Genomic DNA, 11,759 nt, shown 5'->3' with positions numbered 1-11,759 from the left:
TGCCTTCCCTAGCACATAACCGGTGAGGTGGGCCCACTGCAGCAGCAGTGACTCTTGGTTGGAAGAGGCACCCAGGTGGGATACCAGCACTGCAGGGAGCAGTTTGACATGCTGTACCACACAGCGCCAGCCCCAATTTCAAACATTTTAACACCAAAATAAACACTCACCTTTCAATTCTGTTTTCCATGAACTTTTTGAAATGCCTTTATGTGTGCGTGCATCCTACTAAAATTTTAATAGCCTGCCGTTGTGTTAGGCATTCCCTTTGCCTCAAGTTCTAGTTCTAATCCCAGCCTGTCGGTGTGACTCAGTAAAACTCCCGAGTTCAGCTCAGTGGCTCAACAGACTAGTCGTCTGCCTGCAGAGCTGGCATCCTGTTGGTTGTTGGTTCTGCTACTCCAGGCTGCTCTATATCTGGTCCAGCTCCCCTCTCACAACCTAGGAAAGCAGCGAAGGATGGGCCAAAGCCCTGGGAGGCCCAAAGGAAATGCCTGGCCCCTGGCTTTGGATCGGCTCAGCTCCGGCCACTGTGGCCATTTGGAAAATGTGCCAGTGGATGGGAAATCCCTCTCTGTGTAAGTCTGTCTTTCAAATAAAAACAAATAAATCTTTAAAAAAAAAAAAAGATATGCCTCCCAAGGCAGGCAGGAAGCTATCTTAGCTCACTCAGGGTTGTAATTCTTCCTGTGACTAAGAGGTATCATTCACCAACAATGAGATGTGGGGACCCCCCCAATGGGATTGTCCCTGAAATCAAAGTGTTCTGTGCAGCTTTAAAAATGCGCTCCGCACACGAGCAATGGCTCTTTCCCAACTGCAAGGTCGTCTCCAAGGTCGGCCAAGGGAAGGCTGCCCGTCAGTGACCTGTCGCTATCAGTCCCAGCACGGTATCTATAAGTGGCAGGGCAGAAATAGCTGCCCTTGCGTGGCTCAGCGCAGGAAGACGTGGAGGGACTGTGGAGGAAGCTTGCTGTAGGACACGCGCTCTGGAGCCGCTCTGCACGCGCCACGCTCACACCGCACAGCTCACGCCGCACTGCTGTGACTGGCTGCTTGTTTCCTGTCTCGTTCCATCTGATAACCTACGGAACAATATCTGGCTTTATTCTCTCGCTGTGTCCTGCACTAAAGCTGCAGATGCCTGGTGCGGATGGATGTCCAGTCAAGTCCAACCAGCAAATGTGAATCAATGAAGGTATAGCGACTCACGAAGCAAAAAGGCGCTCATTCAACAAGCCCTTGACCCACAGGCGACACCTGTGAGCTCTAAGACACGTTTCCCAGTCTCAGTTGCTACTCTCTAGGTCATTGGAGAGTTGGAGAGCAAGCGTCACTATCATCTCCTCTTGGCACGTGAGAAAGCTCATCTGTTGCCCGAGGAAGCTTCAGCACCAGGAACAGAACGGTGGTCGCTGCACCGCCAGCCAGCCCAGACCCCCCAGCGTGGTGGGCAGGACTGGGTTCTCGCACGTCCACGGGTTTCGCTGGTCTTATCTCTCACCTGCCTCTCTCTGCAGGTCTGCATGGTGGTGAGCGGCAGGTCTTTGGGGGGAGCTGCTGCAGGAGTTGAGGAAGCAGTGACTAGCAGAAGAGCCCGAGGGGCAGGCTCTGTTTCTCCCTCTTCCCATCACGTAACCGCAGGGAGCTTTGGAGTCTGGGTGGAGTGTGTGGGGAGCCCCAGCGTTCCCGACTGCCCCACGTGGGTTCTCCCAGGTGCCCCCTGGCTGAGAGGGGCTTTTGTCCTCACCGGTGTTGCTCTTTTAAGAAGTGACAGTCACTGCTAAGGACTCCCTGAGCCTTGTCCATTGAAGCGTCCCTGTCTCGGAGCCAGGTGGCTCTGCGCAGCCTGGCCTGGGCTCCTTCACAGAGCACGTCGGAGAACGGGACAGGCCTGGGACAGGAGCAGTGGTTGTGCTGTCACCTTTTCACCTTGGCTGTCCAGCTCCTTGAATTTGAGCTGTGAAGAAAAGGGACATTTTGTCCAAGATAGTGTTTCATGGTCAAGGGCTGACAAACTTTACAAAACTACCAACATCCTTTACAATCTGCAAATGTAGTTTGATTGGGGGGGGGAGGGTTCTTTTGTATTTTTCCCCTCGATTCAACAATACTTTAGGAGAATCTACAGTTTCAGGGCGAATTGTCTGGCCTTATTGGAGCAGAAGAGAAATGCCGAAAGGTCTTCGTGCTCCCTGAAGGCTGATGTGACAGCCTGCAAGTGACCGGAAGCAGGGGTGGGACACAGTGGGATCCCCGCGCGCGGTCGGAGGGCACTTCTGGCTAGTTCACTCGCAGCCATTAAATGGGAGTGGCCCTGGAACAGGTTGCTGGAACGTTCTGGCTGCCAAGCCTTCCTCTGTGCCCAGTGGGATGCTATCTGTCCCCTGGTAGGGAGAAGACACCCCAGAGATGGGTACCGACAGGCACCCGGAGTGCTCTGGGGGTCAGGAGCCGCTGGGAGGAGCCGGGAAGTCGCAGCCTCAAGTTTCATTCTCTTACGAAAAGTCGGCTGTAGTGTCCTGTTCATCTCCATGACAAAGACATCAGTTATGGGGAGATTCGTAGAAATCGGTGGTTCTTTGTATTAAAACAAATCGGTGTTATATGTCAGAAGTCAGACTTCTGAAGCACTTTCCTGGATTACTGCATTTTTTTTAAAGCCCCAAACCAACCCCATCCGGCTCTCCGCGTCCTCCTGTTTCTCCGCTGGTCGCTATCGCTTCCCGGGATGAGCCAAAGTACACGTTTAGTGAGCGAGTGTGCAAGCGGGCGGCTCTTCCACTCCAGGCGACTTCCTCCCGGGGGCCACAGCAATCCTCCAGGGCCGGGCCGGCGCTCGGGGCCCACGCCGGGCGAGCGCTCGCAGTCGCGCCCGGGGTCGCGGCACCGCGCCCTGCTGGCGTCCCCCGGCGGGCGCGGAGGGCGGGCCGAGGGGCGGGCAGGCCGCACCCCGCCCTCGCCCGGGGACGAGCCGGCCAGGTGTGGCCCGGGCGCCGGCTGCCAGCGGGGAGGAGACTCGCGGCCCCGCCGACCAACACCGACACCCCGGCGCGCCCCGGCTCCTCTGCGCCCTCGCCGCCCTCCGAGCCGCAGCTCCCGCCGCAGCTCCCGCTCCGCGGCCGCCCCGAGCGCGCCCGCTGCACCCCTCGGCCCTGCCGGCCGCCCTCCCGGGACTGCCCGAGCGCCCGCCGGGCGCGCGCCTCGCGCCTCGCCCCTTCCCGAGTGCCCGTCGCCATGAGCGTCAACGGAGGCTCCCACCCGCGGATCAACACGCTGGGCCGCCTGACCCGCGCCGAGTCCGGCCCGGACCTGCGCTTCGAGGTGACGGGCGGCGGGGGCGGCGGGGGCACGAGCAGGATGTACTACTCGCGGCGCTGCACGGTGGACCAGAACTCCGACGGCTACGGGTGGGTACCGGGCCCGCGCCGTCGGCGCCGAGCGCCAGGCCGCGGGCCAGCGGCAGCCGGGGCCTCCTCCGAGGCTGCGCGCGGGCGCCAGGGGCCGGGGCTCGACCCTCACCCAGAAGTCAGTCAGCCGAGGGCCCGGCCGGGCTCTGCGCCCCGGGCTGCGCGCAGCGTCTCTCCGGCCGGGCTCTGCGCCTGGCCCGGGGCGCCTGGACGCGGGGCTGCGCAGGACGCGCGGGAGCCCGGGGTGCGTGCGGGGTCGCCGGCGCGTCCCGGCGCTCGCGAGGGCGCGTCCCGGAGCCCGGGGGTCCCCTGCCCACGCCGGGCTGTTTGGAGAAGGGGCCCCCGAGCCGCCAACCCTGATGGCCCAGGCCCGGGGCTGGGCGGAGCGGCTGGAAAACACTCCTGCGCGGTTGGCTTTCACCAAGTTTCTCATGTTTGTATCCGGCTCGTCTCAATCTTTCTTTTTATTTACAATCGGAAAAAATTGTCCCATTGGTTGAACAAACCTATTCCCGGGGGATTTCCAGGGGACACAGGCCAAGCGAACGCGAGGAATCAGAAACTTGGGTTTTAAGTTTGGTTTGTGTATTTATTTGTTTTATATTACCGATCCCTGAAATCGATTTTTTTTTTCTCCAAGACTTCCTGGATCGGGGAAAAGGCTGAGTTTAACTGTGGGGATTTTACACACAGGCCCGAGGTTCCTTCCGTAGCTTTTGTGAGCATTTAGTGCTTAGCATACTTCTGCTAGCCTGGGTCGCTTATCTGTTAACCCTGATCCACCCACGTAACTCTTTCTCTGCCGCGTAGTTTTTGTACAGAAGGAAGATTTCTGCGAGCTGATTCCTTGGTTCACGACGCAGGTTTTACTAAGATTCCCCTTGGAAACGTTTCTTTCAGGGAGTCGTCCCATCTGTTTCCAAGGTGAAGTCTGTATTATCCAACTATCGGCTTTTACATTCGCCTGCCCGAGGGGAGGCAGACCCCGCGGGAGGTCGGCCTGCTTGGGGGGCTTTGCTCGCTGTCGGTGTGGGGGGCTCTGGGGGTGCCCAAGGTGTGCCATTCCCCGCAGGAGTGCCCTGCCCCGTGTCCTGCCCGCCCTGTCCTGCAGGGGTGTTGCCGCCTGCCACACAGCCCGCAAGTGCTGACCCTGTGTTTCCAGCTCCTGGCGGCTCCGGGCGGGAGTCCGGCCCGCGCGGCCTGTTTTTCTGGTTACATCATAGTTTTGTGGGCAGGGGGCCCTTGTCAGAACTCACCTTGTCACGTGAGTGGCTTCTCCGCCCCGGGAGCCCCGGCCCCTCTGCTCCGCGTCCTGCGGTCACAACCCTAAATGTTTTTTCTGATCCAGAAGTTTTTCCAAGTACAGGTGAGTGGTGTTTTTGTTTTTACTTTTGAAAGCGCGCGCGTGCGCGCGCACACACACACACACACACCGATAGGAAAGCCGCTGCCTGGATTTTGACTGTTTTATTTCAAAGGCTGCCACCCTTGCTGGCGGAGTTGTGTGGCGTTGACTTTTGGGGTGCTTGTATGCAGCCCTTCCTTAAATAAACTGCTCTGGAGCCCAGTCTTCCCTCTCCGGGCTGTCTGCTCCCCACTGACATTTTAAGGGCAGCCTTCATCTCACTGGTGCGGCAGTTACCCCGCCCCTCGCCACCTGCCTGGCTTTTGTCTTGTTTTTGAGTAAGGTTGGATGGAATCTGACAAAGTTATTTAACAACTTCCGGCTAGTATTTTGTTAATGATTGATCCATGGTACCTGCTTGGCAACGTGGGCTTGAAGATGTAAACTCTAGGTTTTCAGCTGAAGCAGGATCGTTGTGATTGCATTTCACGTTCATGGTGCCGTCCTTACCAAGGCCGCACGGATCCTTCACGGTCACCCGGCGATGGGAGGCTTAGCACACCGTCCTTACGCTTCAGAAATAACGTGCTTGCAGAGTGTTCCGGCAGCCTTTCCTTCGGTGTCAGGATTTCAGAACTGAAACTGGTAGGGGTGACGTTATTTGATGTCTATTTTATTAACTTACTGTTTCTTAGCGTGAGCGAACAGGTCTGTTTTTGCAGTGAATTTGAGAGTGGGAGAAAGGATCGCACATACCAGATTGCCTAGCAAGCTGAGACATGCCCAGGAGCGGGGTCCACTCCCGCCAGCCTGGCGTGAGAACCCAGGGCCTCTTGCGTGGGTCCTCCCTGTGCCTTCACAGTGTGACCTGTAAGTAGGACAGGCCTGGGACTCCACAGTCTTCTGAATTCCGTAGGTGGAGCTGGAGCACCTGCTGTTGGCACTGTGTGATTTGGGGAGACCCACACAGGGGAGTAGGCGTTCCAGGAAGACAGGTGCGCAAGGATGGCGTGGGAAAGGGCCAGGGCCAGGAGAGGCGCCAGCTGCCTCCCACAGGAGCCCAGAGGAGGGGGCTAGGCAGACCTTCCATAGCAAGAAAGCTCAGTTAGACTTTGTTTAGTTGGTAGACAGGGGTGGGCGGCGGCGAGCATTCCAGGGGGCAAAAGCGCCAGCGATCTGCTTGCTGAGGAGCCACTGTGAGCGCAGAAGGCAGACCGTGTGTGCCGTGAGGCCTACATTGAAGCCCACGGAGGAGGGGCTTCCAGAAGGTGTGGGTGCGAGGAAGCCCTGGCACCTGCCCCCGCGGGGGAGGGAGGTAATGAAAGTGTCCATGGAGGTGGCAGTGGGATGAGAGAGCGGGCCTCGCCCAGGTGGAGCCGCAGCTTCAGCTGGGAGGCAAGGTAGAGCCTGAGTAAACAGGCGCGGGCTTGGTGACTCAGAGCCTGCGTGTTCTAAGGACTTTCCCGGCAAGCCACTCAAGTTAAGATTCAGGTTAACTCAGCCGAGGGTGGGTAGCATTGGAACACCTACTGAATTTAGCTAGCTCATATATTTTGTAAAAAATATCGGCTCTCTCGTCAGTAGTAGTACCATTACTTGTCAAATGGCAGGCGGGGATGTGCCAGGGGGCAGGCGGGGATGTGCCAGGGGCCAGGCGGGGATGTGCCAGGGATGCCATGTACCTGAGTTCAAGTTCCCAGTAACCTTGTCACTTGACACGTGGGAGCGTGAGGGAAGGGCAAGGTGAGTGGCTGAGCTGAATTTGAATCCAGCGCATCCCAGGACCCAAGAAAAGATCAAGTCTTTGTTATTAAGATTCATCTGTTTTGCTGGTCAACTATTTGCTAACACAACTTTCTATTTATTTTTAATGTGTTGTGTTCCTGGCAAGTATTTGTTTCATAACCATTGTGTTCATTGAGTAATATTCTTGTTGGATTTTCGTCTGCTTAGGGGAATAAAAGACAATAGGGTTCTGCATTAAGCTGATTAATTGTTGGCCAGATCCACTGGGTGAGACACAAGCACTTTCAACAGTAGCTTTTTTCTTTGGATACAGACACAGTTTCATTGTTGGTCAGGTGATTCAGATGTCTTGGGAAGAAAGAAACTGCTGATGTGCATCACGCTTGCATGCTGACTTCTTAGGGTGGAGTGAAGGAGTGGGTGTGACCGAGGGCCCTCGACTCTCAGCTAACCAGTCTTTCCAGCCGTGGAGGTTCTAGAAGGTTCTAGAAGGAGCATTTCAGCTGAAAGGCCTTGGTGCTCCTAGCTCAGGCGTTGCCACATCTCTTGGCTTTCTACTTTCTCCTGCGGGCTGATTCAGTGGTCCCGCCCCTTGGGAGGGGTCAAAGTTGTGGTCCCATAGACCCCAAGATTTGGACAGCAAATCATTCCTTTCAATAAAACACTCCCTTTCACCCCCAGTACCTTGGGCTGGGAGGGGCGGTGTCTTTGAAACATTTCGTGAGTGTGAAGTCCAGTTTCATGAACACTGTGATGGGATGAGGCTTGTTCGGAATGAGACACTTTGACACGAACGTGACTTCCCTAGCGCTGTCTGACACCTGGGAATGGGGCAGTGGGAGGAGTCGGCTCTTTGATGGAAAGCCAGAAATCTTGGCAGTGACTTTTTAGGCTGCCATCCTACAAATGCAAGTTTTTGCATAGGGAAATAATTCCAAATAGAAATGTTGGTTTGGCATTGGATTTGTAAGGACCAGATGTTCATATGTCATCCCCGCTTAATTTCTTTCATGCTGTTAAGATGTGCCACTCGCTGGGCCAGTGCCATGGCATCACAGGTTAAGCCTCTGTCTGCAGCTCTGGCATCCCATGTGGGCACGATTCAAGTCCTGGCTGCTCCACTTAGAGCTCCCTGCATCTGCGTGGAAGACCCAGAAGGAGCTTACTGCTGTTGTGCCAGGCCCTTATTTATTTATTTATTTATTTTTAAAAGATTTCTTTTTATTATTTTTTTTTTATTGGAAAGGCGGATATACAGAGAGGAGAGACAGAGAGGAAGATCTTCCGTCTGATGATGCACTCCCCAAGTGAGCACAATGGCCGATGCTATGCCGATCCGAAGCCAGGAGCCTCTTCCGGGTCTCCCACGCGGGTGCAGGGTCCCAAAGCTTTGGGCCGTCCTCAACTGCTTTCCCGGGCCACAGGCAGGGAGCTGGAAGGGAAGCGGGGCCACCGGGATAGAACCGGCACCCGTATGGGATCCCGGGCGTGCAAGGTGAGGACCTTAACCACTGCGCCACCGCGCTGGGCCCTATTTATTTATTTTTAAAGATTGATTTATTTGAAAGAGTCACAGAGCAAGGGAGGGAAAGAGTCCAATCTTCCATCAACGGATTCGTTCCCGAAAAGGCCGCAACATCCGAGGCTCAGCCAGGCTGAAACCTGTCTTCGCTGTCTGTCACGTTGGGTCGCAAGGCCCACACGTTTGAGCTGTCTTCCACTGCTTCGCCACGCCATCAGCAGGGTGATGAGTTGGAAGTGGGACAGCTGAGACTCCAGTCAGTGCCCATCTGGGGTGCCAGCATTGCAAGGGGAGGCCTTGCTCACTGCCACAATGCCAGCCCCTCCAGCGTTGTTAGGAATTCTGGAGAAGGCCTTACCCTGCATACCCAATTCATTTTTTCTTCTCTTTCTGCTTTTCTTGCCCCATCCCATTTGCTGCAGGAGATGTCTTTAAAATAATAGACTGGGACCAAGACAGAAATGCAAATTAAAATCTCAGAGCTGTGCCCTAACAACAGTAGCCCTGCAGGGAGAGTTCAGGAAGTGAGGACTTGGCTTCTGTCCTGTGCCAGCCTCACCTCCACCCCCATGTCAGTGTCCCCAACTGTGGCAGGTGTGGATAGTCCAGGCACAGTGAGTGGACGTCCCTCCTGTGTGCTCAGTGTCTTGGTGTGCACCTGCAGGGACAGAGCTGGTGTGTGTTCTGCCTGTCCGTGAGTGGACGTCCCTCCTGTGTGCTCAGTGTCTCGGTGTGCACCTGCAGGGTCAGAGCTGGGTGTGCGTTCCGCCTCTGCGTGGCTTCAAAGTCCTGGTGAAGTCCATGACAGATGATTGCTTTGTGCCCCTCCTTGAAGTCCAGCAACTGACAGTGTAAAATTGGAGAGTGAGCGTCCCAGAAAGGAATTCACAGCTCACGGACGAGGACAAAATAAAGATTCAGATAAGGCTGTCTTCCTGCATGCTAAGAAGAGAAGCCCCTTTCTGCATGCGGTCGGGATGGGACCTGGAGCGCTGGCTGCACTCCCTGGGGGAGCTTTTGAAATCAGGGTAGCAAGTGGCGATGTTCTGAGCTGGTCTTCTGTTTTACCTCCTGCCTGACTCAGCCAGCCAGACATGCACTCAGTACTGTCTGCGTGCAAACCTCTGCGTCCTGAGCGTGGGGGAGCCGTGACTCCCCAGCAGCAGGGCCACCGGCGTGCCAAAAGCTAGAGCCCAAGTGGAGGCCGAGTGCGTTTGGTTTGCAGCTTCTGGAGACCAGCACCTGACTCTTGAGCTGGTATGTGAGGGCTCTCTTGGTCTGGAGGGTAAGCTAACAACCGGAAACGAAGAAGGAGACATGGTTTTTTCCTTTTCACTTACAAGCTTTTGAAGAAATTCCCATATTGTATGTGGGAAATGCCACGAAACATTACAAAGAGCTAAGCAAACAGGCCTTGTGGTCAGCAGCCATGCGTTACGTAATTACAATGGCCAACGAAGATTTACACAGTGTTTCCTGGACTTTGTCCCTTGAACCTGAGCACAGAGAGAGTCACGGAGACTCCGCTTGCTGATTGAATCAAGACGGAGCTGAGGCAGAGGAGGAACAAGGAAGGAAGACGTGTGTTGGTGACCTGTGCTCAGAGCAGACCAGGCTGGGTTTTTCTTTCAGCACTGGGGAAGGATGTGTATAAACACTGGAGCCATGATTTGTTTCAACAAGTTTTAGTGTTCAGCTTTAAGGGACAACGTTTGCGCGGCAGTGTCTTTGTCAGTTCGATCACTGGCCTCGTGAGTCTGAAGGTGAAACAGTTTGACAGAATGAAAAACTTTCAAGCATGAATCTTAGTTTTTTCCAAAGTCAGTTGTTCAATTTAGAAATCAGTATTCCTTTGCTTGATTTGATGCAGGTAAATTTCCTGTTTCTTCAAGCTGATCTTTTCAATTTTCCATGCCACTGAAATAGATTTTAACAATTTCACAACCTTGGGTTTTGTCAGTTCTGTTCCCAACATGATTTAAAATCTCCACTTTCTGAATAGAAGCAGTGGTATTGACTGTGAGATTAGAAAGTCCTATTTCAAATTATTTCTTTAGCTTGGGCGGAATTTGCATTTTTCTGAAGTGCACTGTGTCAGTTGAAGAAGAAACTTAGTAACTACAAACCAGAGCAGAGACTTTGTTTTACAAAGAATTTTATTTTATGTATTTGAAAGGCAAAGTCATGGGCTGGGGGAGGGGGAGGAGAGAGATGGGGAAGTTACACCTGCTGGGTCACTCCCCAGGTAACTGTAAGTGAAGCCGAGATCCAATCTCCCACGTAGGTGCAGGGCCCCAGGCTCATCGGCCACCCTCTGTAGCTTCCTGTGCACATTGGCAGGAATTTGAATCAGAGGTAGAGCAGCCAGGACTCAGACTGGCATCCATATGGGATGCTGGCACTGCAGATCCCAGCTTAACCCATAATACCACAATGCCAGTTTTAGCGACTCTCATATTGGTTTCAATGAGGAAAGCTTTTTCCAATATGAGAGTTACAGGATGAATGAGCCAAAGCAATTTTAGATGCATTTTCTGAGATTAAAACCAATGATCTAAAAGTATATGCTAATAAAATGCATGCTGAGCCCCGCACGCTTGGTTACACGGCACTTTGGAAACACGTGTGTGCTCCCTGGAGCGCCTCCTGCGTAACCTGGGCTGCTGCGCCTGGCTGCTGGTGTACGGGGTGTCACGCCAACCTCACGGGTGGAAACCCTCTCACCTGTAGGCCCAGCTGGCTCTGTGTGCCTTTATCCAGCACCTCCCTGGCACCCATCTGTGATCTCAGATGGACTGAGGCACCTTCAAGGTATCCAGCTGGCTTCCTGTCTGGCCCGGCAGTGCTGGCCAAGGAGGTCTTTGGCCTCACTGCCAATGGGGGTGGGCTGTTGCCGATGCAAGACAGGCTAGGAGGCCATGCCTTTGGGACCACTCTGCCTCGCCCTAAGCCACAGGTGCACTTTTCATCGTGTCAGTTACCTGCAGGTGGAGGTACAAGAGGAAAATTCCAGAAATAAATGATGTGTCAATTTAAATAATTTTATTCTAATCTGTTGTTATTATAATTGTTCTATTTTATTACTGTCTTTTTGATTTGTATTTAGTTATTCATGGAAAAGGAGAAAAAAATCACAGTTCTCATTTGCAGGGTCATTTGGCAGATGCCTACCAAGGCTGGCCCTGGACCAGGCTGCAGTGGGGGCCGGGCACTGCATCCAGGGTCATTTGGCAGATGCCCACCAAGGCTGGCCCTGGACCAGGCTGCAGTGGGGGCTGGGCACTGCATCCAGGCCTCCCCCAGGGGACAGTGATGTGGCTGTTTGAGTCTGTTACCTGTCAGGGTACGATAGTGGGAAGCAGCAGTCGGGGGCGTAGTGGAGAACTGAACCCCAACATACAGAGTGGGTTGAGGGCATCTCTGCCAGCACAATGGCAAGGCCACATTTCTGTACACTTCTGCTGCTGATCTTCCATGTCTCATGTATCACAACACGTTATCAAAGGGACTTCTATTCAAAAAATCTTGGAAGGTCTGTTGTAGTGGCAGCAGCATCGTGCATTGGACGAGTCAGTTGAGCCCTGGGTTCTCAGCCTCCCACGCCTGCTCACGTGCCTGGGAGGACGCGAGTGTCTCGGCCAGGCCCCTGCCCTCTGCCCGAGAGACCGGACGAGTTCTGCGTGCCTGGGCTTGCCTTGGTCCAGCCCTGCTGGTTAGGTACCAGGGAATGAGCCAG

The 11,759-nt window shown here is 54.4% G+C and overlaps 1 protein-coding gene across 3 annotated transcripts in view; it reads left to right on the top strand.

Annotated features, from left to right (window-relative positions):
- Positions 1-3,188: 3,188 nt before the first annotated feature.
- LOC121159024 (desmoplakin) overlaps positions 3,189-11,759 on the top strand; it is a 42,325-nt gene continuing 33,754 nt past the window's right edge. For all 3 annotated transcript variants that reach the window (XM_040984013.1, XM_040984012.1, XM_040984011.1), the window contains exon 1: positions 3,189-3,410. In XM_040984013.1, coding sequence (XP_040839947.1) covers positions 3,238-3,410 — 173 coding nt within the window. In that variant the 5' untranslated portion in view covers positions 3,189-3,237. The remainder of the gene's footprint in view (positions 3,411-11,759) is intronic.

The sequence above is a fragment of the Ochotona curzoniae genome, unplaced genomic scaffold, assembly GCF_017591425.1.
Source record: "Ochotona curzoniae isolate NIBS_2020 unplaced genomic scaffold, NIBS_Ocur_1.0 contig_4064, whole genome shotgun sequence".
NCBI classification, from domain to species: domain Eukaryota; kingdom Metazoa; phylum Chordata; class Mammalia; order Lagomorpha; family Ochotonidae; genus Ochotona; species Ochotona curzoniae.
Note: the sequence above shows the minus strand (reverse complement) of the source record. Positions and strands in the feature narration are given on the sequence as shown.